General features: G+C 54.2%; 1 protein-coding gene across 1 annotated transcript in view; it reads right to left on the bottom strand.

Annotated features, from left to right (window-relative positions):
- R3HDM2 (R3H domain containing 2) overlaps positions 1-25,962 on the bottom strand; it is a 69,808-nt gene that overhangs the window by 19,751 nt on the left and 24,095 nt on the right. The window contains exons 2-13 of the mRNA XM_065419064.1: positions 24,251-24,446; positions 19,603-19,644; positions 17,846-17,932; positions 16,256-16,382; positions 14,732-14,810; positions 13,461-13,520; positions 11,156-11,296; positions 10,668-10,776; positions 8,563-8,658; positions 5,649-5,680; positions 5,495-5,548; positions 2,221-2,441 (exon numbers count right to left, since the gene is read on the bottom strand). Of these exons, the coding sequence (XP_065275136.1) occupies positions 2,221-2,441; positions 5,495-5,548; positions 5,649-5,680; positions 8,563-8,658; positions 10,668-10,776; positions 11,156-11,296; positions 13,461-13,520; positions 14,732-14,810; positions 16,256-16,382; positions 17,846-17,932; positions 19,603-19,644; positions 24,251-24,446 (1,244 nt within the window). The remainder of the gene's footprint in view (positions 1-2,220; positions 2,442-5,494; positions 5,549-5,648; positions 5,681-8,562; positions 8,659-10,667; positions 10,777-11,155; positions 11,297-13,460; positions 13,521-14,731; positions 14,811-16,255; positions 16,383-17,845; positions 17,933-19,602; positions 19,645-24,250; positions 24,447-25,962) is intronic.

Here is a 25,962-nt window from a genome sequence, read left to right as displayed (position 1 = left end):
ACTAGTCTAACCGCAGCTTGGCCGGGATCTCGCATTCCATGTGTGAAGTGCTTGGCACACTTGGGGGAGCTAATGCGAATATTTTGCTCTGCCTGGCAGCTAAGGTGACCTGACAGCAAGTGTGAAAAATCGGGACAGGGGGTGGGGGTGTAACAGGAGCCTATATAAGAAAAAGACCCACAAATCGGGACTGTCCCTATAAAATCGGGACATCTGGTCACCCTACTGGCATCAGAATCTGGTTCAATTCCAACTCTCCTGCTCCTACTGGGTGCAAAAGCATGCCCAGAGCCAGGAGCGAGGTCCTTAACTATGCACCTGCGTAGCTAGGGGAAGGAGCCAGGGTAAACAGGAGCGACCGCTGCTGGCTGGAGGTCTCCACAGCACAGCACAAAGTGGTTACTATAGAAAAAGCAGCAATTTGATGCGTTTGTTTGGTGGGATAAAATATCACGTGCACGTAACGTGGGGAACGTTTTCCCTCTGGCACTGGGTCAGAGAGGGGCCTTAGCAGAAAGGTGCTGTTGAGAACTGTGCAGGTGCTTGCACAGAAGGGGAAGACGGAAGGCAATCCCCTTCACAAATAAAGAAGCTAACAATGAGCAATCATCAGAAATGAACAAGAGAGGGAAGAAAGGCGTGGACAAAGGTACGCCTCACTGGAGACCCAGCTCTAAACAGGGCTAATACGTGGATGATTGAAAGTGACTTGCTCTGCATACTACAGGAAGCAGCAGGGTGGGTATGTGGCGGGGATACATGCTGCAGAGTTTAATAATCTCCTCTTCTGCACATTTTCCCAACTTAAAAAGGAGTAAGTCTGCAGAATAATTGCCTAACCCCTGCATGGGCCTAGCAAGCCCACTCATTTGTCAATAGCAGGTTTGGAGAACGTTAATTTCTTTAATTGCAAGTTACTTTTTTTCCAGAGCAAAAAGAAACGGTACTTTCAATTGGTTAGCCAATGTATGAAGTCTGAATCCAAATCAGACCATGTACCCAAGAGATAGCCGCGGGAAAGAGTACACACAGCTCCCTGCAATCAGAAAGAGCAAGAACAGATCCTCTGCCGTGCCGCTAATCACACGTATTTTAAAATGAGCTCAGCTCCCACCATTCGAAAATCTAGCCCCAGTTGCGGGTGCTGGGCATGTGAAAATCTAGCCCCAGTTGCGGGTGCTGGGCATGTGAAAATCTAGCCCCAAACTCTTAAGAAAACCTGGCCTCACAATGGGATGTGCCCAGCCCTGGAGTTACAAGGTAAAAGCTCCGTTGTAAAGGCCAGTCTATGCTCTGAAATAACACCCGGCAGATTCTAAGGTCAGTTCTTTACTCCTTCACTGGAGCAAGTTGTTGCAATGAAGCCAAACGATGTAAAACTCCACTAACCTAAACTAACTAATGAATCGAAACTCAGCTCAGAGTCTCAGCACAGCCCGGTGATGGCAGCTCTTCGGAGGGAGCGTTACAGTGAAGGGGGAAGCAGGATTTCATTCTCCGCTGACTAAGGTTTTTGTCAGTTGCCGTGTGGCTACTCGGCCATCACCACCGCGTTCAAGTGACGATGAAACCGCAGCTTTCTCCACTGAAAACGCCTGAGGACACCTGGAAATTCAGCACGCTGCTTTTTCTGCCTGTGACATACGGCTGGTCTCCCTAACAAGGAACCAGTCTGAGCGCTGGTAACGCCCCCGGAATGCCCTTAACCGGCACGCTCACCGGGCCAGGGACCAGTGGCAGTTCAGGCCGGTTCACCAAGGCACGGGGGTTGAAATCCGTTATGGTGCGTCTGAAACTCTAGCCTGTGATTAGTGGCTCTCTAAGAATTGGCAGCACCTGACCTGCTGTTAGGTTAAGTCTGACGAGATCAGCTAATTATCGGCTCCTTCCCCCTGAGAGCAAGAAAAGCGCAGGACGGTTTGCCTTGCCTGGGCAAAGTCCCCTTCCGGCAGTGAGAGCCCGCGGAGGGGGAGGAATGGGTGCCACAGGACCTGCAGGCCCAGGGGATGGGAGTGTGGCACCGCAGGGAACACACACGTTGCTGGGCCAGGAGCTCACCAATTCCAGTCTCCCCAGGGTGACATGTTAGATAAGGCCCCAGTGTCTGGTAGCTGCCCAGAGATGCACTAGCCCCCCCAACCTTGCTATTGCACGACACAGGAATCACCAGCTCTGTGCTGTGGGCCCGGGGTCAGGGCCCCGGCTCTGGCAAAGCGGTACCTGGCCTGGCCGTCCTGCTGGCGCTGCTCCCGATGCTGTCCCCTCGCGTGAGGATGGAGATGCCACTGAAGCTGCTGGCTTTAGTGACGGGCGGGCGCAGGTTGCGGATGGAGCTGTCCGAGTCTGTGCTGCTCCACGGCCGGGGCTCCAGCGACTTCAGCTCGCTCTCTGTGCTGCTCTGACGGCTGCCCGAGGCCCGGTTCAGAGTGTCCCGGTTCCCCCTGCAGAGACCACGGCGGTTACACGGCCTCTCCCGGCAGAGGGGAGCAGACGAACGAGAGCGAGCGGCGGCAGGTGTTCTGGGGCCCGGCACGCCGGCACCAGACACGGGAAATGGGTGGTGCAGGGCTGCGGGAGTCCCCGGGGCTTTCCCAATGGCCTCGCTCGCACGGCTGCTTGGGAACGAACAGCCCAGAGCCCGCTGATCCGCTGACAAGCCGCCCCGAGAGCAGGACTGGGCTGGCTCTGGCCAGAGATCCATGCACCCAGCTAACCCCCTCCTCACACCAGGAGCTGAAGGGGACGTCTACACTGCAGCTGGGGGCGAGCCTGGGCAGACAGACTCCTGCTGGTGCACTGAAAAGAGCTGGGTGGATACGGCACCGGTGGAGACTCGGGCTGGCTAGCCAAGCTGAAGCCCACTCTTCCCCCTGGGTCTGAGCTTGGGTGGCCAGCCCGAGCCTCTGCTGGTGCTGCTCCATCGACACCGCTATTTGTAGTGTGCTCGGTCCAGCCCTGTCTGCCTGGGCCGGCAGCCTCGCTCCAGCTGCAGGGCAGACATACCCTAATGGTCAAGCTCTCAGACCCTCCCCTTCTGAGGCAGACACTGGCCTAGACCCCGGTGGGGTCTGCTCCCATGTACACTAACACCCCCCCCCAGCTCAAGGGCCCATCACTCTGCAGCAGGGCACTCCAGCCATCCTGCCCCCAGAGGAAGGGTCACCGTGAATGTGAGTGTGACAGCGTGGGGCAGCGGAACCAGAAGCAGTCCCTGGGGAATTGTCACAAACGCCATCCGGCCGGAGAGAGAGGCTTTGCGGGCTCGCCCCGACGCACAATCAGAGCTGAACTAATGGGCATCACCTCGGCCTCTGGGCTGGGAGCCCGGACCCAAGAGGCAAAGAGGGGGAATTGTGCAAAACCAAGAGGGCATGAATGGGTGCCACGAGGCCATGCCTCGGGAGGGGCGGGGCTTTCATTGAGTTGTGTCACCCGTCGGAACACTGGCTCCAGCTGATCGGGACCCCCCCAAGCTGCAGCTGCTCCCCACCCTGGTGTTTTGGCTATGCAGGCTCCAGAGCAGAGCCCACCTCCTCTTCCCGGCTCCTAGCCATGGGGCGATAATGCACATTGCACACGACACACTGGTACGAGTGGGAGCTCGACGTCTACAGCAGAGGGGGCGGACTGGTGAAGCCGCAGCACCTCGGGGGGAGACAGTGGGGGCAAATAACCAGCTAAGCAAAGTATACGCAGCTTCTGGACACCACAGCCGGTGCCCTCCGCGGCCCTCGCTTGGCCGACAGCCGGGGAACCAGAGTTGCTTTGTTTCTAACGGCTGAAGATCGTGCTGGTGGGAGGCTGAACCATCCCATTACAGCAAGGGCAGGGGCCGGACGAGCTTCCAACACCCCCACCCCCATCGGCATCCCTCCCATCCCATTCGGGATGGGGAGCCCTTTCGGAGCTACGGAGGAGGGAGTTGGAGGGAGTCTCCATTCAATCCTCTGTCGCAATCCCCCCCTGATTCCTTTGGCCGGGTGAGAACATCTGCCAGCCATCCCAGACCTGACCCTGCCTGGCCCCGATGACCTACAGGTGGATAGGTTCCAGATTCTCCCTTGCTAATACCCTGAGCCATTCCGCAGTGCCCACGTCCGAACCCTGCCGCACAGCAACTGCCCGTCAGTGCTGTCTCCTGCCGCGCCCTCAGCTAGTCTCGCTACAGCTTGAGCTCCGGGAGCATTCATTAGCACCGAGCGCTTCGCAGTGAATCTGTTAATTAACAGCACGAAGAGAACATTCTGAAACGCTGAACTGGCAGCAGGGTTCATTGGAACCTTGCACATTAAGGAGCACGGGGACCTGCCGTTCCCCTGCTGCCCCCACAGCCCTGATGCTCCAGCCCCTCCCTGAACGTCGCTGCCCCGATGGCGGTGGCGGAAAGCCGAGATTACAGGAACCGCCACGTGGGAGGGGATAAAGATTAATCCCAAGCGGCTGTTCGGCTTCTTGGAGCATGCTGCAAGCACAGCGGCCTGAGATGCCACCGCGGCGCTGCACGACGGGTGGGCTTGGCTTCCGTGCCCAAGGGGCCCTGAGGTCTGGCGACGGGGAGTGAGCGAGACAGAGCCGGGCACTGAATAACAGCAGGCGACAGAACCGCCAAGCTCCAGGTCAGTCCAGCTCCCCGCAGACAAGGGCCTTGGCCTGCGGGACTGAGGATGTAGGCCCCGAAGTCCTTAGGCCCTTCTGAAACTTTGTACCCCCCTCTCTGAAAAGCCCCCGTCACAAGCAGGGCTCACACCTGCAGCCTCCCAGGGACCGGGGAGTGTGCGAATGGGACATGCACACTCAGCTGTTGCCTAGAGGCCCGCTCCTGCCACCCTCCGGCTGCTGGGGGAAACGTAGCTCTGTGTTTGCCTAGGCCAGCAGCTCCCAAACGTTCCTGGTTCACTTACCACCTTCAAACCTGGGGAACAGCCCGGCCGGTGCACTAAGCGCCCACAGCCCTGGCCTAGCCTGTCTGCTCTGCAGGTCCACAGAGCCCTTAGGGCTCTTAATCTGGCCCCTTTTGTCAGAAGGAACCGTCCGTCCGTTAAAAGAAATCAACCAAAAATGTGTCTGAAGTGGATTCCCTGGGCTCTGTGCAGCAACGCCTGGGGAACGTGTACCGCCAGGGCTCAGCCCCCCCAAACACCACCACCACCAGGACGAAACACCGATGCACACGTGTGATGAGATGCTAATTTGATCCCTGCTTAGACAGCTGGGGTTTATCACCGTGAGAACGCAGGTGTCAGAGGCAGGTAGGACCATGTGGCTCGTGAAGTGTTATGATCCGACGAGCCTTTCGCCTCCCCTCCTTCCCCTGTGACCCTTCAGCCCTTGTTTGGAATGAATCAGCAAAAACGACTCCGCAGCAATTTAGTTTGGGAGACAAAAAAAACAACGGATGTTGCAAAAGATACGACTCAAAGGACTCCACAAGCAGCCATGCATGGGGCGAGCTCACGCTGCAGAACAACGTACGCAAGAAACCACACAGAGGTACCTAAAAATCTGCCTCCTTTTGTGAGAGCTAGAAGAAAAGCCTTCCTTGGAGAGTCTGTTGGTTAACATCAGAGAAAAGCATCGTTACAGGGTTACCGTGGCCTCCCCTGAGAAAGCTACAGGTGTGGCCGTGAAGCATGCTGGATGGTACTAACCTGCTGTCGTTTAGATATCCGTTCTGACCAGTCTAGTGGAGGGCAGGGTGGAGACGAGGAGGGGAAAAGAAAAGGGAAAATAACTGATAAGGCAGCAGCATTGGCACATTACAAACAAAGGGGCATCTGAACGCGGAGGGGGCTAGACGGGGCTGGGCTTGGGATCGGGCTGCGTCACGCTCCTGAGTTACTCTGGCTCTTCAAGCCACTGGACACACTGCACTTCTGTCTAGGTTCTTATTCCAGGGCCATCCCCGGAGCATCAGGTACCTTTTCTAGCTCCTTCCTCCCCACGATGCTCCAGCACTTCACAGACCCCCAGTGCTAGAGAGCACTGGTCTATAAACCGGCTGACACAGCATGGAGAGAAGAAGGGACTTGCTCCCCATCACACAGAGAAGAGAACCCAGGAGTCCTGATCACTCCCTGGCCCTGCTCCAACCACTAGGCAACACAGCAGTGCTTTCATAGTTCCCACAGTCTCTAGCACGTCAGTGGCTCACACCCGGCAGTGTCGCCCGAGTTCAGCACGTGGCTCCCGACAAGGCACGCTGAACGCTGCGTGCGGAGTCATTCGATTTCCTACCCTCCGCTCAGACGCAGCCCCACCGGCCAGAGGTTGCACGGTCGTTTCCCGAGGGCCACTAGACAATGACTCCCCCCGGGCCACCGGCCAGTAGCACTGGCTAGCTCCCGGAGCGCTGTATCCTGCTCTCCGCTTGGCCAGAAGCCCGGCAGCTCCCAGCAGGGCTTGGCACAGGGTCTCTTCAGCGCTCCGGGACCCCTCGGGGGGAGGGGGAGTGTGGCAGGTAAAGCCAGGAGCAAGTTATTAACCAGCCCAGACGCAAATTAGCATTGGGAATGGTCACTAAATCCAACCCCTCCTGTTTGTCCTGGCACAAGGATCCTGCCCAGGGCATGCTGCTAACAGGCACTGCTCAGCACGGCCTCTATCGCACCACTGCACTGCCCTCGCCCGCACCCCACTTCCGCCCTGTAACCTCCCCAGGGGGCCGGATTGCTACCTCCAGCAGCTGCCTCTAGGGAGCAAATTCCTTGAGGAACTTCCACTCCAGGTGGCCACTTAGCAAAAGAAAGAAAAACACCTGCGAACAGCCCCACCCTGGAAGGCGCAGACACGTGGGTGCGGTCAGTATTCCCTCCCGCTAGCTCAGCATGGCTACATTAGAAACGGGGGCCAGGAGATTTTGGGTACCCAATTGGAGCCGACTGAAAAGGGCCGGATTCACAGAGAGTGGGTGCTCTGCCCTGTCCGAAAAGCAGGTGTCAAGTGGGGCCCCCGGAACCACCAGCCACTTTCAAAAAATCTCCCCCCGCCCATGACACTGCACCTCATATTCAGATTACTATGATATGGTTATAGCATAATTATGAGGCATTTTATGCAAGATAAGTCGTGTGAGGTGCCATTGGAAAAGTGATGATTTGCTGAATAGGATTATCCTATTTGTGTGCAGGTGTCATTTTTGTCTCTGAAGTTATGGATATTGACTATGGATCTGTACTTCAAATGTAGTTACGCCTGGGTGACGCCCACTCAGCAAGATGTTTTCAGTCTAGAGAGCTGGTTGGGAAGGGCCCATTCAGGGCAATGAGCCACTATAGAGAACAATAGGCCTGAGGAGAAGCCTATCTCCTACCTGGGGAACCTTCCTGAGAACACTCCACACAGCCTGTGAGTCATGGCTGCCATGCCTCTACGAGGACATGTGACCAGGCCACAGGATGCTGGACTCCATCTTGGGATGTCAGTATTTTCCCACAGTCTGGTCTGGGAACCAAGCTTTGAAACAAAGGGTTCCCGCCATATGCTAAAGCTACATAAGGCAGCGAGTGACATCAGCTGGGGTTCACAAGAAGACTCCTGGAAACACCCGAGGAACAAGGACTGCACTGGGGGAAGTGCTGGACCCAGGCTAAAGGGATTTCTAGCCTGTGAATGAAACACCTGGGGATTCCATGCTGTAAAGCAAGTGCAGCTTGGCCCTTAAGGATAGGGTGACCAGATAGCAACTGTGAAAAAACGGGATGGGGGGGGGGGGGGGGAAATAGGCGCCTGTATAAGGAAAGTCCTAAAAACTGTCCCTATAAAAACAGGACATCTGGTCACCCTACTTAAGGATCTGCAGCCTGCTGGTATCATCTCTTTGGGTGAGAATCTGCTAATTCATATCCAATCCCTTTAGTATATTAAGCTTAGTTTGCGTTTTTTATTTGCTAGGTAATCTGCTTTGATCTGTTTGCTACTCCTTATACTCACTTTAAATCATCTTTTGTAGTTAATAAACTTGTTTTTGTTTTAATCTAAACCAATGAGCTTTGACTGGAGTGCTTGGGGAAAATCTCTGTTGGTTAGCACAAGTGTGCATTGTTCTCTTCACATTGCGGGAGAGGCGGACCGGGTGTTAAACCCACATACTGGCCAGATCTGACGAGGACGGTACTGCTCCGGCGTCCCAAGCTAGGGAGCTGGTGGTTAGAGAGCCCGTGTGTAACTGCAGCTGGGTGTGTCCCTACCTGTGGGAATGCTGGTGAAAGTGCAGGCTGGAGGGCTTTGCAGCTGGTCACAGCAGCACAGCGTGAGAGGGAGCCCAGGCTGGTGGGTCAGGGGGCTCAGTGGTACCCCAGTTCCAGGTGGCGCCCCGGGGGGGAACCTGTCACACCCCCGTTTCTAACCTAGCGACACTGATCCCGCGCTCAAGAATGACAGGTCAGTGAAATGGCAAACCCACTGCCAGATCCAACCCCGAGCCCATACGTCTATTCACATGCCAAAATTATAACAAGCGCGGAGTGGGGCAGAGGGACAGCTGGCGGGGGCATGGAGGGGCTCCAAAGAAAAAGCACCTTGAGAACCAAGAAGGGGGGAAGCTCTGCTAGCAGCCAGCCTTACCTCTCGCGCAAATATCCGCTCTCTGACCCTCTGATACTCCTCTTCTCTCTCTTCTATTGATTTGCTCCTCCTCCCGTCCTGCAATGGGATCCTGATCTAGAGTGACAAGCAGAATTCGGCTGGTTAAACGCTGGCTCCACGCACCCTGAGCGTAGCAGCAAGGGAAGGCGATGTGGCACAGCGCCGGGGGTCTGCACGGTGCTCTGATAACCCGACAAGGTCTCTGCTCCAATCGACTGCTGCTGGCAGGAAACGCTCTGGGGTCTTAATTGGCACACGTGTCCGGGTCGAGCAGAGCAACTCTAGAACAGCGTTTAAAAGAGAACTGGATAAATTCATGGTGGTTAAGTCCATTAATGGCTATTAGCCAGGATGGGCAGGGATGGTGTCCCTAGCCTCTGTTAGTCAGAGGGTGGAGATGGATGGCAGGAGAGAGATCACTTGATCATTGCCTGTTGGTCCATTCCCTCTGGGGCACCTGGCATTGGCCACTGTCGGTAGACAGGATACTGGGCTGGATGGACCTTTGGTCTGACCCGGTACGGCCGTTCTTATGTTCGGATCAGCTGACTGGAGAGAGATCACAGCTGCAGATGCCGCTTGTGGCTGGAAAGCGCACACCTCTGTTGCTAAGGGTACGTCCACCTCAGCGACACATACACGTGCTAGCCCTGCTCAAGCTAGTGTGCTAAGAATAGCAGTTCAGCTGCGACAGCACCGACCACCCAGCTAGGATCTCAGACAAGGTTACACTGGGGCAGCTAGTCCATCCTGCTAGTTTTAGAGATCTGGCCGGATGAAAACTAGCATGTGTACATCTACTGGAGCCGGAAATGACACCTCCCAGGTGCAGTGCGGCCGTACCCCAACGCTAAAGGTGGCTGGCGCCATCAGATCCTTCCTGCTTCGAAGCAGAGCCCCACGGCAAGGTAGAGCAAGGTTGCAGAATCCAAAGCGTCAAAGCTCCTCCCCGCTCCTGCACACCCTGTTGCTTGGACTCAAGATCTAGGCCTCATGAGAAGCACAGTAGCAAGGCAGGATCTAGTAAGAAGATGGGAGATTGCACTCACATGCAACGGCAGTTCTCTGTCCCAAGGAGCTAACCCTCTAAAACAAGCATCGAAGCAAGGGCTGAGAACACGTCAAGGGCGCTCCTGGGAGGAGAAGGCTACAGCAGAGAGGAGCATGAGACGGCTTGTTAGGAAGGATACCTGCCTCTCGCCAAGTTTGATTTCTTCCAGTTTGTAGCCGGCATCCCAAGCGCAGGCGGGAAGGAGGTGAGCAAGGGGAGGGTGGGCTGCAAAAGCAAACTCTGAGTGGGGCTGTGAAGCAGCAGAGAGGAGCTGCCTGGCATGAGGGATCAGGCTGCAGGAAGCCACCAGTGTGGAGCTCCCAGGAGGCGAGGGGTCCCTGAGCACGGAGGCTGCATCACTCCTCTGAGTGAAGGCTCCCTTCTGGCCAGGGACCGAGGGTCCCTGCTGATTTCATTAGCCCGTGAGATGCTGCTTACTCGTCTGGCCGCCCTGGCGGGGTTGAGGGGTGACTTTGCAACGGCTCAAGCTCACGGTTCGTCCAGGGGAATTCCTCGCTACTGCACGGCCCTTGGGGGACCTCTAGCACCCTGGGAGCCGAGCCTGCCTGGCAACATGGTGAGGATTGGGGGAAACCCTGGGGGGAGGGGAAAGCATATTAACTCTGAAAGCTCAATTGGGCAATTCACTGGCAAGGCTGTTAACCATTTCACTGCTGATCATTTAACCAAAGGCCTTTTTTAAATTCAGCTAAAACTGCTGGCGGGTTGAGGTCCAGTTTGCTGCAGAGTGCCTGGGGATTTGCCTTCCATCCACTAGCCCCGTGCTGCTGGAAGAGCCAGTGGGGGCCTCTGTGGCAGTTTCCTGGGAGTACAGCTGTGGAAGGAGACAGCACGGACCCAGGAGGGATTTCAAGCTGCCCCCATGCAAGCAGGAACATCCCCAAACTCACTGATCAAAACACCGGTGGGTCCCATTCCCAGGCTACCAAGATGCCAAGAGACACTGAGCAAAGCTCGGCAGTTGCCCCTTCGGCTTTCGGGAAGGGCCTGGACACCTCTCACCCAAACTTACCTGATTATCGTCCCGGTCCATGCTGGCGTCGTCTCGCTTTAGGATGAACCTCTGCGGAAAGTCCACGTTCTTCTCGTCTTTGATGTGCTCGGAGAACCTTTGCTCGGGGCTGCAGGGAGGAAAGACGCCGTCATGAGGGGCAGGCGAAGGTGTACGGGAACCTTCCCCGTGCTCCTCTGCTGCCAGGCAGGCCTGGGGGTGCGAGGCAGAGGAGGTCAGGGCAGAGGATCCAGGCTGCAAGCCACGGTGCAGGCAGGCTGGGGCATCAGTGCATTCAAGGAAAGGGAAAGCTCCCACCCATGTCTGCACTTGGATTTGGGAGGGTGGGTCTCTAGGCTTCCCCCCTCCCCACACCTCTTTAAAGGCCTGTCGGGATGAGGCTGTGAAATATTCCAGGCGTGCTTTGGGGACGGGGTGGGGAGTACGAAGGTGGGGGTTGCTTGGGAGGGGTTTCCCAGCTCTCCCCTCAGCCCCAGGGCTCTCCTTACATCCTGGTGTTACTGGTCTTGTTGATAATGACGGCTTTCCCAGTTTGGTCAACGTTATGGTCCATGCCGAAGTAGGCAGCTACCCTGTGCAAGAGCATCCGGTGATAGGAGGTCATCTGCGGGAACTTCTTGAACTGATTGCTGAGAACAGAAGAGGGGACAGAGCCCTTGTATTCAGACTGCGTCAAACAGACCAGACACAAACAGGGGTCAGCCCAGAAAGACCAGGGCCACGATTCAACAAAGCATTTAAACATGTGCTTCGGTCTCAGCGACTTCACGCGCCAAAGCAGGGGTGGGATGACTCACGGGCTTAACGCTGCTGAACCGGGACCCAAGGGAAGAAAAACCAGCTGTGTGCCCTGGTCCCGATTCACGCTTAACTATCATCCAGTGCTTCGTGGCTTTGCTGGATTGGGGCCTCAGGTCAGAAGCTGGTTCCAATGGGAGCTGGGTCAAGCATGGAATTCTTTCATCCTGATCTCCTATGTAAAGCCATTTGAGAGCTCCAGATGACAGCTCCTGACTACACCCACGGGCTGTGTGAAGGGTGGGAGCGCCCCCTGGAGGGACGGGCGCTCTCAAGTGCTCTGGGCAGGAACGAGAGGGGAGTAGGACAGGTCGAAAAGCACTTTGGGTTTTGAGCTGCTGCAGAGCAAGAGGAAAACCCTTAGAAAATCCCTGTTATTTCAAATCTCAGGCCTCCTGTTTAGAGGGGGCCCTACCAAAACAGGAGCATCTTTAAAATGCGTCCTTCAAACAAACAAAGCGGATAGGGTCACTTTCGGACATGTCCGGTGTCTGTGCGAGAGAGAGTTCAGGGCTGGGCACTGAGTTCTCGCTCTGACCTCCAGACAGGGAGGGCACCAGCACAGATGCCTGCCCCTGCACCCCAGCTCTGCCCTGCAAGGGGCAGCTCTGGGGGCGAGAGGGCAATGGGTCTGCCTTGCCCCCAGGCTTCTCTGCTAATAAGCTCCTACCAACAGCTGAGCCGGCCTTTGTGACATGGGCCCCGGGAACCGGCCTGGGACTCAAACTCATTTCACACAGTTGGCGCTTTCAGTCACTATGACCTGGTCTGGATTCGAACAGCAGCTCGTTCCACGCCCAGGAACAAGCCAGTCTCCCATGGGCCAGGGCTTTCCTGCAGACCTGTGCTCAATTCCCTGCTCTGCCTTCAATTACCCAACTCACCCGCCGTACAGACAAACCTCTGACCTGGGTTTTCCAGGTGTTTCAAGCCCAGGCGAGCTTACATGGCTAGGAGGGGGGGTTAGAGTTTGAGTCTGCTTTAACTCTGGCTGGAACCTGCCCATTTTGCAGTGAGGACCGTGGCTAAGTCTCTCAAGCGTGGATAGTCCTCCAATGCTGCCACCTCCCTCCCTCCCCCAGGGAGTCTCCCCCAAAGGACAGACAAGTTACCCTGGAATTGACACAAGCGACTGGGAAAGAATCCTAGAGTGTCTCAGGACAAAGACTCATGGGATATGCCCCAAGCCACACCCAAGCAAATGCAGAACCAATGAGGACCCAGCAATTCGGAGAGGGCTTTGCTGTGAGGATGCTCACACCCAGGCTAGGCTGACCAGGGAGCCAGACATCCAGATTAACTGGGCAGTGAAGACAGACCCTGAAGTCTCTCTGTGCCTTAGTTCCCCACAGGGCCGGCTCTACTGTTTTTGCCGCCCCAAGCAGCGCGCCGAATTGCCGCGGCGGACGGCGGGGGCAGTCCGTGTGTGCCTTTAGGGCAGCCCGCGCGTTTCTGTGGCAGCGGCAATTTGGCGGCAGCTTCTGTCTTCAGCCGGAAGACAGAAGCTGCCGCCGAATTGCCGCCGTGGGCAGCTGAACATAGAAGCTGCCGCCGAATTGCCGCCGCCGCGGAAACGCGCGGGCCGCCCTAACGGCACACGGACGGCCCCCGCCGTCCACGGCGGCAATTCAGCGCGCTGCTTGGGGGCAAAAACACACGGACTGCCGCCCCTTGCAGATTGCCGCCCCAAGCACCTGCTTGGAAGGCTGGTGCCTGGAGCCGGCCCTGGCTCCCCAGCTGTGAAACTGGGGGAACAGCCCTGCCCTGCCACCCAGGACTGTGGGAGGATAAACAGACACGTTCAATGTTGTCAAGTGCTCAGATCCGGTGGCAATGGGAGCCGCAGAGCACGGCAGATGGAGCAGGCTGTTTTCAAACCGCTCTCTTATCAGATATGCGTGAGCCTTGTTCTCTTCCCCCGTCAGAGTGAGAGCGCCTCCTACTTCCCAAGTCACCAACCAGCTTCGCTTCATGCAAACTCCACTGGCCACTTACTTGTTATCGCTAATAAATTCCAGAATCTCCTGTTCTAACTTTAGCAGCATCATTCGATCCCTGTCCAGAAAAAGTGGGGAGGAGAAGAATAAACCAATCAATCACATTTCGAAGAGGAGAGAAGAACGCAGCTCGCTTCGAGAATTGCAGATTAACACTCCCTCCACCCCTGAGAAACAGAAAGCGCCTGGCATTAGCAAAGCTCCAGGTTATTAAACACGCAGGCTTCGCCCTCCCTCCGCTGCAGAGTATAAAAAAAAATACATAATCAATGATGAGTCAAGTTTTTCTGTTCACGGCGATCCATTGCTGCATGATGACTGTTTCTGGGACCATTAGATCCTTGCGCCAGTGGTGGCCGTACAGATAGAAACGGCTTGTTATTGTTATGCCTAACCAGTGCTTGGCAGTCGGTCTGATATTGTTTATTACGGACATGGTGGCAGGCACTCTACAGACAGGTCTTTGATAGCTATTTAGAGGAGGGATTTGAGAGCAATTAAGGCTCCCTTCCTGCCTGTATTCAAACCAATTATTTTTCCTCCCTCAATTTCAATCCATAATGCACAAGCGTGTCTGTTTCACTAGCCTGCAATTATGAAATGACTGCTCCTCCTGCCTGGGTTTATCAACCTTCTACTGGGGGCCAAGTCCCCCTGAACTTCCAGATGTGAAACCCCCCACCAGGGGGGTTGCGATTTCTGACAGTCCCCCCGCCCCGCATTTTGTCTGCAGTCATGCAAACCCTTCCCTTAATCCAGGGGTGGCCAACCTGAGCCTCAGAAGGAGCCAGAATTTACCAATGTACATTGCCAAAGAGCCACAGTAATACGTCAACAGCCCCCCGTCAGCTCCCCACCTCCAGCCCCCAGCGCCTTCTCCTCCCCCCATGCCTCCTGACTGCTGTGATCAGCTGTTTTGCATGCGCAGGAGGCTCTGGGGGGACAGGGGGGAGTAGGGAGGGCACAGCATGTTCGGGGGAAGGGACGGGGGCTTTGGGGGAAGGGGTGGAGTTGGGGCAGGGCCTGTGGCAGAGCCAGGGGTTGAGCAGTGAGCACCCCCCGGCACATTGGAAAGTTGGCGCCTGCAGCTCCAGTCCCGGAGTCGGTGCCTATACAAGGAGCCGCATATTAACTTCTGAAGAGCCGCATGTGGCTCCGGAGCCACAGGTTGGCCACCCCTGCCTTAATCCCTGGAGTGTGGAGCATCGGTTAACAGCATCTTCCTCCCTCCGCTCAATCAACCGGTGGTTTTACCATCTTGCGACCTACCTTGGATTTTTTTTCAGTGTATTTACTAAAAATTCATGCAAATCTATTCCAGTGGAGTCTGTGTATTCTTGGCTGGAATCTGAAACAACAACAGAACAGATTAAGGGAAGCGTCCTGTCTTTTTCTTCAGAGTGTATTCAGCGCCTAGGACTGATCCAGGACTGGGGCTTCTAAGTGCTACATCACCCCTGCCCTCTAGGGCTCTGCAACCATCACACCCCTTATCCCACCACCTAGATACTTAAGAAATGCATAGGGGAAACTGAGGCACACACACAGTATTCAGAGAAAACATTAAGAACATTCCCACTTCGTCACAGCCGTTCAAAAGGAAGGGAGACTGATCTTGTGATTACAGCACTTGACAGGGACCCAGAACACCAGGGTTCAATTCTTGGCTCTGCCACACACTCCTTCCACGATCGTGAGCAAGTCACAGAATCGCTCTGTGCCTCAGTTTCCCTAGCTGTAACATGGAGGGGGTGATAGTTCCCTAAACCCCAAGGGCGGTGGGAAGATTAAAACAGGAATACACATCAGATGATCTGGTCACCGGGGCCCTATAAGAACCCACAAAGACCCAGAATAAAACAGTTTGCGAAGCATTGCAAACAACAATTAGAGAAGGGAACGGGGAACGTTTTCATTCTAAAAATATATTTAACATTCAGAGAAATAAAAATCTTCATGCAAAAGTTAAGGAGGCTGAAAAGAAATCTGCAACAGCCCAATGTTCTCAGTGCCTCCCCCCCGCTACACTGTTAAACAGGTCACCCCCCTGGGCAGTGCTAGTGGGATGCCCTCTAGTGCCCAAACGTGGACGCTTAGAAGCCTTCCACGTGAATGACTTTTGTATCCTAGACCTCAGAGGTCACTTCACCATGAATATCCTTCTTTAAAGTGGTAGCAGAAAAGCCATATGGGACATTTCACCTGCCCCAACACAGCGGAGCTGGCAGAAGAGCGACTCTCTGCGACAGGTTTTCAGGTATGATTCGCTCTCTGGATGCAAATTTTAAACTTTGCTCTTTCAACCACTTTTATGTCCCGAAATTTTAAAAAAGGGATTTGTATAAAACCTCTGGGTTGGACGTCTCCCAAACCCCCTCTACAGCCCCGTCTCTACTGGTGAGTTTCACAAAGAGAAACTGAAAGCAGGAACTTCTCCAGGGTGGGGGGTGGGGTTGTTTGTAGCTGTATCATTCAAAAACATCCAGATCGCCAAGACCATAAAAGGAAGCCACGTGTCACAGTGTCATAGAAACGTCGGCTGGACGGGACCTTGAGGTGTCAGCTAGTCCAGCCCTCCGTGCTGAAGCAAGAGTTACTACCCCATCCTGCACTGGGGTGTCCGGTAGAACACATTCCAGTTGACAGGAATGCGCCCCCCTGCAAATGAAGTTATAACAAAACCCCAAAGGACTGTGCCAGTTAACGGAGATCAGCCTCCCTGCACCAACGGCTGAGTCCCGGCTGTCCGAACCCAGGAAACAGGCTCCTGCAGCCCCACGCCAGTGCACTAACCTCTAGAGAGCATTTTCCTTGGTGCCTTCTCCTTATTCTTGTCTTTTTCCTCTTTCTCGGGCCCATCTTTTGTAGACTTCTCCTCTTCCTTGTCCGAGGGGCAACTGACATGCAACTGAATAATGTCCTAGAAATAAGCAAACAGCACTTTGTTGAGCTCAACGCCCCCAAACGTGTCCTTGTGGCTCTTCGGATTCCACGCATGGCGGCTGGCGTGAGCAGCATCAGGGAACGTGCACTTGATAGCTAAGTCACAGAATCACAGGACAGGGGGGGACCTCGATGGTCATCTAGTCCAGTCCCCTGCACTCATGGCAGGGCTAAGTATTACCCAGACCATTCCTGACAGGTGTTTGTCCAACCTGCTCTTAAAAATCTCCAATGATGGAGATTCCACAACCTCGCTAGGCAATTTATTCCAGGACTTAACTACTCTGACAGTCAGGCAGTTTTTCCTAATGTCCAACCTAAACCTCCCTTGCTGCAATTTAAGCCCATTGCTTCTTGTCCTATCCTCAGAGGTTATGGAGAACATTTTTTTCTCCCTCCTCCTTGTAACGACCTTTTATGTACTTGAAAACTCTTACGTCCCCTCTCAGTCTTCTCTTCTCCAGACTAAACAAACCCAGCTTTTTCAATCTTCCCTCCTAGCTCATGTTTTCTAGACCTTTAATCATTTGTGTTGCTCTCCTCTGGACTTTGTCCAATTTGTTCACATCTTTCCTAAAATGTGGCGCCCAGAACTGGACACAATGCTCCAGCTGAGGCCTAATTAGCGCGGAGTAGAGCGGGAGAATTACTTCTCCTGTCTTGCTTACAGCACTCCTGCTAATGCATCCCAGAATGGTGTTTGCTTTTTTTGCAACAGCGTTACACTGTGCACTCATATTTAGCTTTCCCCCAGATCCCGTTCCGCAGTACTCCTTCCTAGGCAGTCATTTCCCATTTTGTATGTGTGCAACTGATTGTTCCTTCCTAAGGGGAGCACTTTGCATTTGTCCTTATTGAAGTTCATCCTATTTACCTCAGACCATTTCTCCAGTTTGTCCAGATCATTCTGAATTTTAATCCTCTCCTCCAAAGCACTTACAACCTCTCCCAGCTTGGTATCATCCACAACCGTTATCTAGGCCATTATCTAAATCACTGATGAAGCTATTGAACAGAACCGGACCCAGCACTGATCCCTGTGGGACCCAACTCGATATGCTGCGCTCGGATTCATGTTTGTTTGGGGAGGGCAGTTAAGTTGTTATTTACGATGCCTTTGTACACAAAGCAAATGGCTTGTCTTTATCAGCGAGCTAGTGTGAGTATAAATAGCAGGATAGTCCCGGTAGGATGGGTAGCGGCAGTGAAGGCACGACGCCCCGGTTTCAGGTGGCTTTGTACTCGGCACAGCTCAGCTGTGCTTCTGCTGCCACTTCCTATGCTGCTATTTATACCAGCTAGTGCAAGACTGTGCCGACGAGCAAGAGAATCGCACCCCTAGCTTGTCCTGTGATGCGACCTAGGAAACGGAGCCATTGCTGGGAGCGGGTCTCCCTTGGACCAGCTCACGTTTTCTGATCCGGATAAAGCTTGGCCTACCTGGGCTTCCAAGGGCCCATCCACAAAGGGGCTGGAGGATTCTTCACACACTGCCAGGCTCCTGACCAGCTTGAGCTTCGAATTAGACTGAAATACAGAGAAACACCACATGCGTCTCAAGCGCACTTTGACGTGCGACTAAGCTGCTCACGTCATCAGCGCCAGTTAAACTGCTGCCATCACAATGACATGCCGGCTCAAATGCAAATTCTCCGAGCCAGCAGTAACACATGTGGTGTGAGGGCAACAAATTACTCTTTTCTAGAGACCTTAATTGAGACTGACCCCACCACACTTGAGGCGAAAGGCTATTGTGCTAATCCACCGTACCACTTAGCCTCTGTTAGCATGAAATCTCGCCGAGCAGTTACACAGCCTGCTTCCGCCTCTGCAAGCCCACATACCAAATAACCTGCCAAGTGTTAAACCCTGAATCAGGGGCAACCCTGAAACTGACTACGTCTTTCGCAGCAGGAAGTGATGTTTCTGCTTTCCTTGGTTTAACTAAACAGCTGCCATCCCATTTCCACCGTACCTGCCGGCTCGACAACTTCGGGTTCAAAGTAACGCTTTTATAACGCTTCGGACTCTCAGCCCAAAACGTGTCACGCAACCACCTGAGATCCTGGGGAGCTCCGGCTCTGGGGAGCAGGGCTGAGCATAGCATGGGCTCTCCCCCACCGTGGGAGGGGGTCACCGGAGCACCAGCCTTCCTGGCTGCTGGATACATTCCCAGATTAAGGCCAGACGGGACCATTAGATCATGTTGTCTGACTGCCACGCAGGGTACTAATGAAGAAAGAGGGATGCCGTTGGGCAGATTATTCCAGCTCTGTTGCTTTGAATTAACCATCCTAAGGCCAGACAGGACCACCCTGATCATCTAGTGTGACCTCCTGTGTAACATGGGCCCTGGGACCTCCCTGAAATCACCCGCTCAAACTACAGCATCTCCTTTAGAAAAACATTCAGTCTTTATGGAAAAATCGCCAGTGACCGAGAATCTGCCACAGCCCTTGGGAAGTCATTCCAATGGTTCGTTACCCTCACTGCTAAAAACCTACGCCTTGTTTCCAGTCGGAATTTGTTTAGCTTCAAATTCCAGCCACTGGATTTTGTTAGGCCTTTGTCTGCTAAATCAAGGGAGTGGAGCAGGAAATAGATTAAAATCATATGTGATAGGCCGGCTTGTGCCACAATATTCTCTGAAGAGGAGGGGAAAATAGGTGTAACTAGATGGCTGCAAAACATTATTTTCCACTTATATTTTTCACTCTTATTTTAACTGGGTGAAAATTCACTCCTCCGCTGGGTCAATTGGTAGGTGAATGTCCTTAGTTGGGCAGAACACAGATGTATCCAGGTAAACAGCCACACCACCAACTAATCGGACAAGCGAATTCCCTTCTGGAGTTTCATAGCCACAGGACTCCGTGGAGGGCACAGACCTAGCTCTGAGAGCGCAGAACAGCCCAGTGGCTTGTCAGGGTCCCTGGGGCTTGAGCGCAGGCTGTCAGTGTAATAAGAGAGAGCAAAACAGGCCAGCGAGGTGTCCAAACAGCTGCTGCGCTTGGCTCGAGGAGGTGGGGAGAGGATAGCTGGGGAACTGGTTTAATGGCCGTTTCCAGAAGCGCTAACTGGAGGATCATGGAGTTCTGGGGTCAGTGTGGGACTCAAACCCTCTTTCCCTAGTAGCTCAGCGCTCCCACAGAAGGCAGGCCGGGAGGGGAGGGGGGAGAAGGGGGAAGGTCTCCTACCTTGGCTCTTTTTCTGGCGTGTCCATGATTTGAAGTCCGCCTCTGTGGAGAGAGGAAAGAGAAAGTGAGAGGTTTAATCTGAACCTACGACATGCTGTATAAACCGGTTTGCTACAGTGACACACCACAGGGCCGCCCAAACCCCACCGCGTACGCAGCACGTTCCAGGCCAAACCTCTCTGGTGGCAACAGAAGCAAGCGGATCCAAAAGGAGGCAGCACAGATGGTCGCCCACAGCCGCCTGTCAGACCCGAAGAGGCAAACATTCGCAGAGGAATCAGCCGACGGGCTCAGACCCCTGGTCCATCTAGCGCAGTTAAGTATGCCCATCTCCGCCAGTGCACGGCACCTGGTGCTTCAGAGGAAGGTGCAAAAAAAACCCCAGTAGCAGGTGTGGGATAATCTGCCCCCACTTCAGGTCTAATCCTGGTCTCTAATAATTAGAGATTATTTTAAACCCTGAAGCACAAGATTAATCTCCCTTCACAAATTTGTCATCATGAATTATAAAGCCAATTGAAGCTCCTTGGGACCTGGGTAGGCCTGATCACCAGGCCTGTGACGAGGCCCCAGCCGAAGACTGAACAGGAGCATGAAATGAAAGGTCATAAATCCAGCCTGTCTGCGGCCCCCTCCTCGCCCCAGCCCGGAAACTTGCACATGGCAGATGTTTAGCGACGGCTTCCTCTAGCACCCCAGGAGCAGAACAACTTTCCTGCTGAGAGATGGTTCAATGAGATATTCCACGGAGAGAAGAGAGGAGTATTATGACTGGCTGCCGTGTGGCAGGATATGAAAGAGACAAGGTGGGTGAAGTAATTTCTTTTATTGGACCAACGTCTCATTCACCAACAGACATCGGCCCAATAAAAGATATTGCCTCTCCCACCTTGTCTTCCCAGTGTAATAATGAAACATTATTTACTCGCGCTAGGGAGTGGGTATGTGTATGTGATGGGGCCGGCTGGAGTGGAAACAATACCCTCTTTATAGTTCACCCTCAACAGATGTGAAGTCTGGCCACAGTGGGTTCAGAATCTGCCTTCCAGGCCCTATGAAGAACTAGCCTTTCAGAACCCGTCACCTGTCGCAGCCCTCGGAAGCAGAGACACACACAGAAGAGAGGTACAAGAAGCGGATGTTAACATTTCCCCATCGTACGCACAGCAAGTTCCCAGGAAGCGCCCGGATTGATTTGTCATTGAAATGACGCAGGTCTGAGAAGTCAGCGCGAGGATTCCAGCCCCTACCTCGCTAAGCCAGGACAGTTAGACGGGGACGTACCGCCTAAGTCTGCCTGGGAAGGTTTCCTTTCTAGAAGAGCTTTTCTCAGCGTAACAACCCAAATCTCCGATAAAAGTCGACGCCCCTCATTCTGCTTCAGCACCGTACTGCGTCTGTCTGATGCCAGCTTGAAGGAGAACGGCTGCAGAGCGATAAGAGGATTGCAGGCCGCCGGGACAGAGAGGTGGGGTCTAGCAAACGCTCTCCAAACCACTCCCAGACTCAGACCACAGGCCATGAGATAACTTTGCTACAGAGCTTCGTGCAAGAAGATTCTCTGGAGAGGGATCACTTAGTGCTCACCACCTCTTCAGGGAAGCCAGGGAGCTCTCACTCCTTTCTGTCCACTATGCTCCCAATGCAGGTTTCCCTCCACTGGCTCCCACAGCGAGGAGTCGAGTCTGGAGTCTCACGCAGACCTAAATTGTCTGGGCTCAGGGGAGGACCCTTCTGGTGTTGACTGTGCATGTGCTTTCGGGTGACGCTCCTGTTTCACTCACCGTTTAGCAGCCAGGGCTGTGGTTGGGATCAAAAGTCTGTCAATTTACTGCCTCGGGCTTTCGCCAGACCACAGCACAGAGTCTGTCCTATTCAGAAAGATCCCGAGTCCAAAAAGTAACCACGAAAACCCTTCACATCGTCCATGGAAATGTGCAAACGGTGACTCGGGAGCAGCTGCTGGGGAGGGACAGGCTGGGAAATCGAGGAGAAAAGTCTTTTCCCTGCCCGGCCCAGCCTCCCAGAGCATCACTCGGGATAGCATGAAATGCAGAGCTCCGCAATGCTTCAGAACCAGCGTCTTTAGGTGGCGCAAAGAACAAGGCTTCAGGAGCTCGGACACTGTCTCGTCATTTCCCTGTCTGTCTGCGTCCGCCTGTTGTCTCTTGTCTTACACGTAGACTGTCGGCTCTTTGGGGCAGAAGCTGTTTTTTTGTCCTGTGTTTGTACAGCGCCTGGCACAGTCAGGTCATGGACCATGCCTGGGGCTCCTAAGGACTCCGATATGTGCAGTAAATCAGGTTGTCAGCACAGGGGGGCACACAGGCCAGGTCTGAGCCTTCTCACTCAAGTCAGAGAAGCAGGGTGCCTTTCACCATCTAGACAGATCCCTTTACGACAAGTTTCAGCAGCACCCACTGTCACAAGCAGCCCCCTCTGCACTTCTCCAGCCAGGTCATGGGGGCACGTCTGAGTGCTCTGCAAACCTGCAGGAAGCCTCACGACCCCCCGGGAAGCAGTGAGACAATATCGCCACCTCCACTGCAGTCACGGGCCCACTGAGGGAAGGCTCGGAGCTCGACTGTCAGAGCGCCCTCAGCAAATCGGCCCTGCCCCCAGGTCACCCCCACACACACTGCTCCTTTCGCAGGCCTCGTCTCCAAACGGTGGTATTTTATTTGGCGGTCTTACTTTTCCTCCCTTAATATCAGCCGCAGCCGTGGCTTCTCTTTGCAGTACCCTCCTGCGATCTGACGCAGCTGAAGTTCTCCCCCCCACCAGCTTGCAGAGCAGCTCAGTGATGAGGTCTCATAAAGAAGCCGATCATCTGCCTGGCGCTGGGCGCTCTCACGTCGCGGGAGCTGACGGAGCGCGCTCGGTTGCGATGGCTCCCGGAGGCAGAAACCTGCAGCAAATGCCATCTGACACAGGTACTGATGCATTCATCTCCATGTCAGAAGCCTCGCAGCGGAGCTCAGGACCAGACTCGCAGGGCCCGCTTATAGACAGCCCGGATCGCAGCTCGGTGGGACCATGAGGCTCAGCCGGGCCGCTGGCACGGAGGGGGAGCTGTGCTGAGTGGAATGGGGACTTCCCCTGAATGCGCAAGACAGACAAATTCCTTTAAAAATGAGCTGGCTGGGAGCTGCCAGAAGAGACGCCCCTCTGCAAGGAGCTCTGTCCTCTTAGCCAAAGTCCAAGCCTAGAAAAGCTAACGAGTCATTTAACGAGCAAACGCCCGCTAAACCCAGAGGTGAAGGGAATGGCCAAAGGGCTCAGCGCCCTTTCCACAGGCTGACCCCTAGAACTGGGGGGCCACCCTGCTGCAAGGGCTGATCCCGTCAGAGATGCCACAACTCCACTTAGCAGGACCACAAGGAGCAGAGTGGCGAGAGGTACCTGAGGTTGGGACAGGGTTATTGGAAGCAGTGGGACAAGCCGAGGGCCAGGTGAGCTCTGAGCAGGGGCCCAAGACAGGCAATGACTCAACAGCACCTGCTGCCATAGCAATCAAGGGGAAATGAATCACAGTGGCGGGGTGTCAATTGTTGCTGCCTCATTTGGAGCTGGACAAACTCCCTCCTACCCCATTCATCTTAAAGTGGCAGCGTCCTGGCCTATTTCTGCACAGCGATGGCGCTTGTATGCCAGTTCATATAGGAAATCTAGCGCCAGGCACTGGATTTCAAGCGCAGAATCACGCAGTGTATCATCCCAAACACGTTACGATCCCAGCGACTACCATCCAGCAGCAAGGCCAGTGTTCCCCCCCTTCAGTGTGAAGTACAGCGGAAGCACCTTGAAGTGGAACGTTACCACAAATCGCCGTGTTTTGCACACAGATGGATGCAGCTTCAGCAAGATCCATTTTGGGATCTTTCCAAACCTTCCCTTCCGTGCCAATCTCGCGAGCCTGTTCTGAGAAAGCTGGCGTCTATACCCTGGTGCCTTTCTCAACGTGCTTGACAAGTCCACGCTCTAGGCCAGCTGGTGCCAGTCGGTCTGTATCTCAGTAGTGCCTAGAGACCACAACTGTGATCGGGCCCCATTGTGCTAGGCATTGTATGGGGCACACAGTAAGAGACAAGTCCTGCCCCGAAGAGCTTACAGGCTAAATAGACGTAACAGACAGGAGAAAGAGGCACAGAGAGGGGACGTGACTTGGTGGTTACTCCAGTGGTTTTGCTGGAGCGATGCTGATTTCCACAAGCTGAGGATCTGGTTCCCTCGTTGAATTCCAAACTCACCCACTTCCTGCAAGAGGGTTGGCTTGTTAAAGAAAACCCTGAGATGATACAATTCAGCTCAAAACTTGGGTTCCTCCCTGAGGACTGCTCAGCCCACACACAATATCCTCTCTGTCTCTCTACAGAGCCACTCCCTCTTTTCCTTACACCCATCTGGGCAGGATACTGAACCACCCGCCTCAGCGAGACAGCAAAACCCGCATAACCCTTTCCAGGCAGGATCTCCCCGCTAACTAGGTGGGTGTTTCATGCAAACATTTCCAGCCTTTGCAAACGCGTCAAATGGTAGGGGTGGCTAGTGGGGTGCAATGGGAGCCTCCACAAATTGGGCCAGTTTGCCATTGCCTCTCGTAATGGTAACGTTGGGACTGGAGGATGAAAAGGTGCCATGTGCTTACCTGAGACTCCTGCCGTACATTGGCCTCCTCCCCTTCCTTCTCAACCTCTTCCTTGCTCGGTGACCTGGATACAAATTTGTTTTTGTTCACAGATTCCTCCACCAGCTTTTTTTCCGACTCTTTCATTATTTCCAGGGTCTCTTGCGTCGTGTTGCTGTTAGACATCTTCAGTGCAATGCAGTGTAGCGATGGGCACCTGCAGGAAGAGAGGAGATGGGGCAGAGAGAGGGGAGTCAGGATGACCGGAGAGATCCAGTTCACAGCTTGGCCTCCTGCACAATTCGCTCCCAATTTGCCCTGTGGGATGGCCCTGCTCCCTCCTTAGCTCAAATGCCCACAGGGACATCCCTACGATACTTCCCATGCAGTGATTCCCCTCGGTGCAAGTAAGAGCACCCGGGATTCATGCCCAACTTCCTGTCGCCAGCTGGTTCCCTACCCCCACCCTCCTCTCGGATGCAGTCCCATTTTGCCCACAGCATGCTCAAGCCAGAAACTTGCCGACTGCTGTCGAGCAGAAGCTACAGGGTTCTCTCTGTAACTGGAGGCGGGCTCGAATTAAGACAATCCTGGGCATGCCTACGGGCACTTCAAAGCCCAACCCCTATTCTGTGGCTCGTGCCCCCCCCTCATTCCGTGGCTCTGCCCCCGCACCCCTCCATCATGTAATAGCAGCAGCAGGGGCCAGACACACATCTGTTGCCTTCTAAACTGGTAAGGAGCCCAATCCCACCACTCCAGACCTCTCGGCAGACTAAGCTCTGCCCCAGAGGAAGGACTCCACCACCACCCAGCCAAGCAGAGGGCTGTGGGGCAGGGATCCCTGCCGACGCCACCCAGCAGAGCTACGATGGGGTGATGGCAGAGAAGGTGCGCCCCCCAGAGCCTCATCTGCTGAGGCAGCGCCCCCCAGAGCAGCGGGTTTGAATGAAAGCTAAGATGCTGATGTAACCACATGATTCCAGGTGGCCAGGCCTGTAGTGCTTAAACCTTAATCCAGCACTGACTGGAGGCATGAATCCCTTGACGTCCAGAGGATCACCCTTAGAGGGCCTCCAATACACACAATCCAGCTCAGTCCACCCAGACACGCACCACCTACGCTGTAGAACACGGTAATCGGCGCTAGGCAAACCGGCTGTATTTCACTCATCGTCATTTGCTGCAGCGATTCCCTGAAGGCGCAGACACACTTTCGACAGACATGACATTTTGCTGGCAACTTCACAAGGTGCATTGAGGGTAAACTGAAATGCCGCTAATGCAAAGCACACCCCATGGCCTAGTGGATAGGGAGTGGACGCAGGAGACCTCGATTCAATTCCTGTCTCTCACTGGCCTGTAGGGTGAGTCACTTAAAAATCACTTCATCTCCCTGTGCCTCAGTTTTCCCCTCTGTAAAATAGGGACAATGATACTCACCTTCTTTGTAAAGTGCTTTGCGAGCTGTGGACCAAAAGAGCCAGGTGCAATTATTAGTATTAATATATTGTTAGGTGGAGATTTACTTTTCCTGCCTGCTTAAACTTTCTCAAGAGATCAGTTCAGAAAGTCGTCTCAGAACTTGCACTTTGGAAGAGACCAGAGGCAGCATGGGCAGGGCCCAGTGTATTCCAAAGCCACGTCGCCCCCTTTCCTGCAGAATTTGCTACAGATGCTTTTGATTGACAACATGCAGACAGCCTGAAGCAACAGAACTGATGGAAGAGTGT

The sequence above is a fragment of the Emys orbicularis genome, chromosome 19, assembly GCF_028017835.1.
Source record: "Emys orbicularis isolate rEmyOrb1 chromosome 19, rEmyOrb1.hap1, whole genome shotgun sequence".
Lineage (NCBI taxonomy): Eukaryota > Metazoa > Chordata > Testudines > Emydidae > Emys > Emys orbicularis.
The sequence above is the reverse complement of the archived record's forward strand: the minus strand, read 5'-3'. Positions and strand labels throughout refer to the sequence as shown.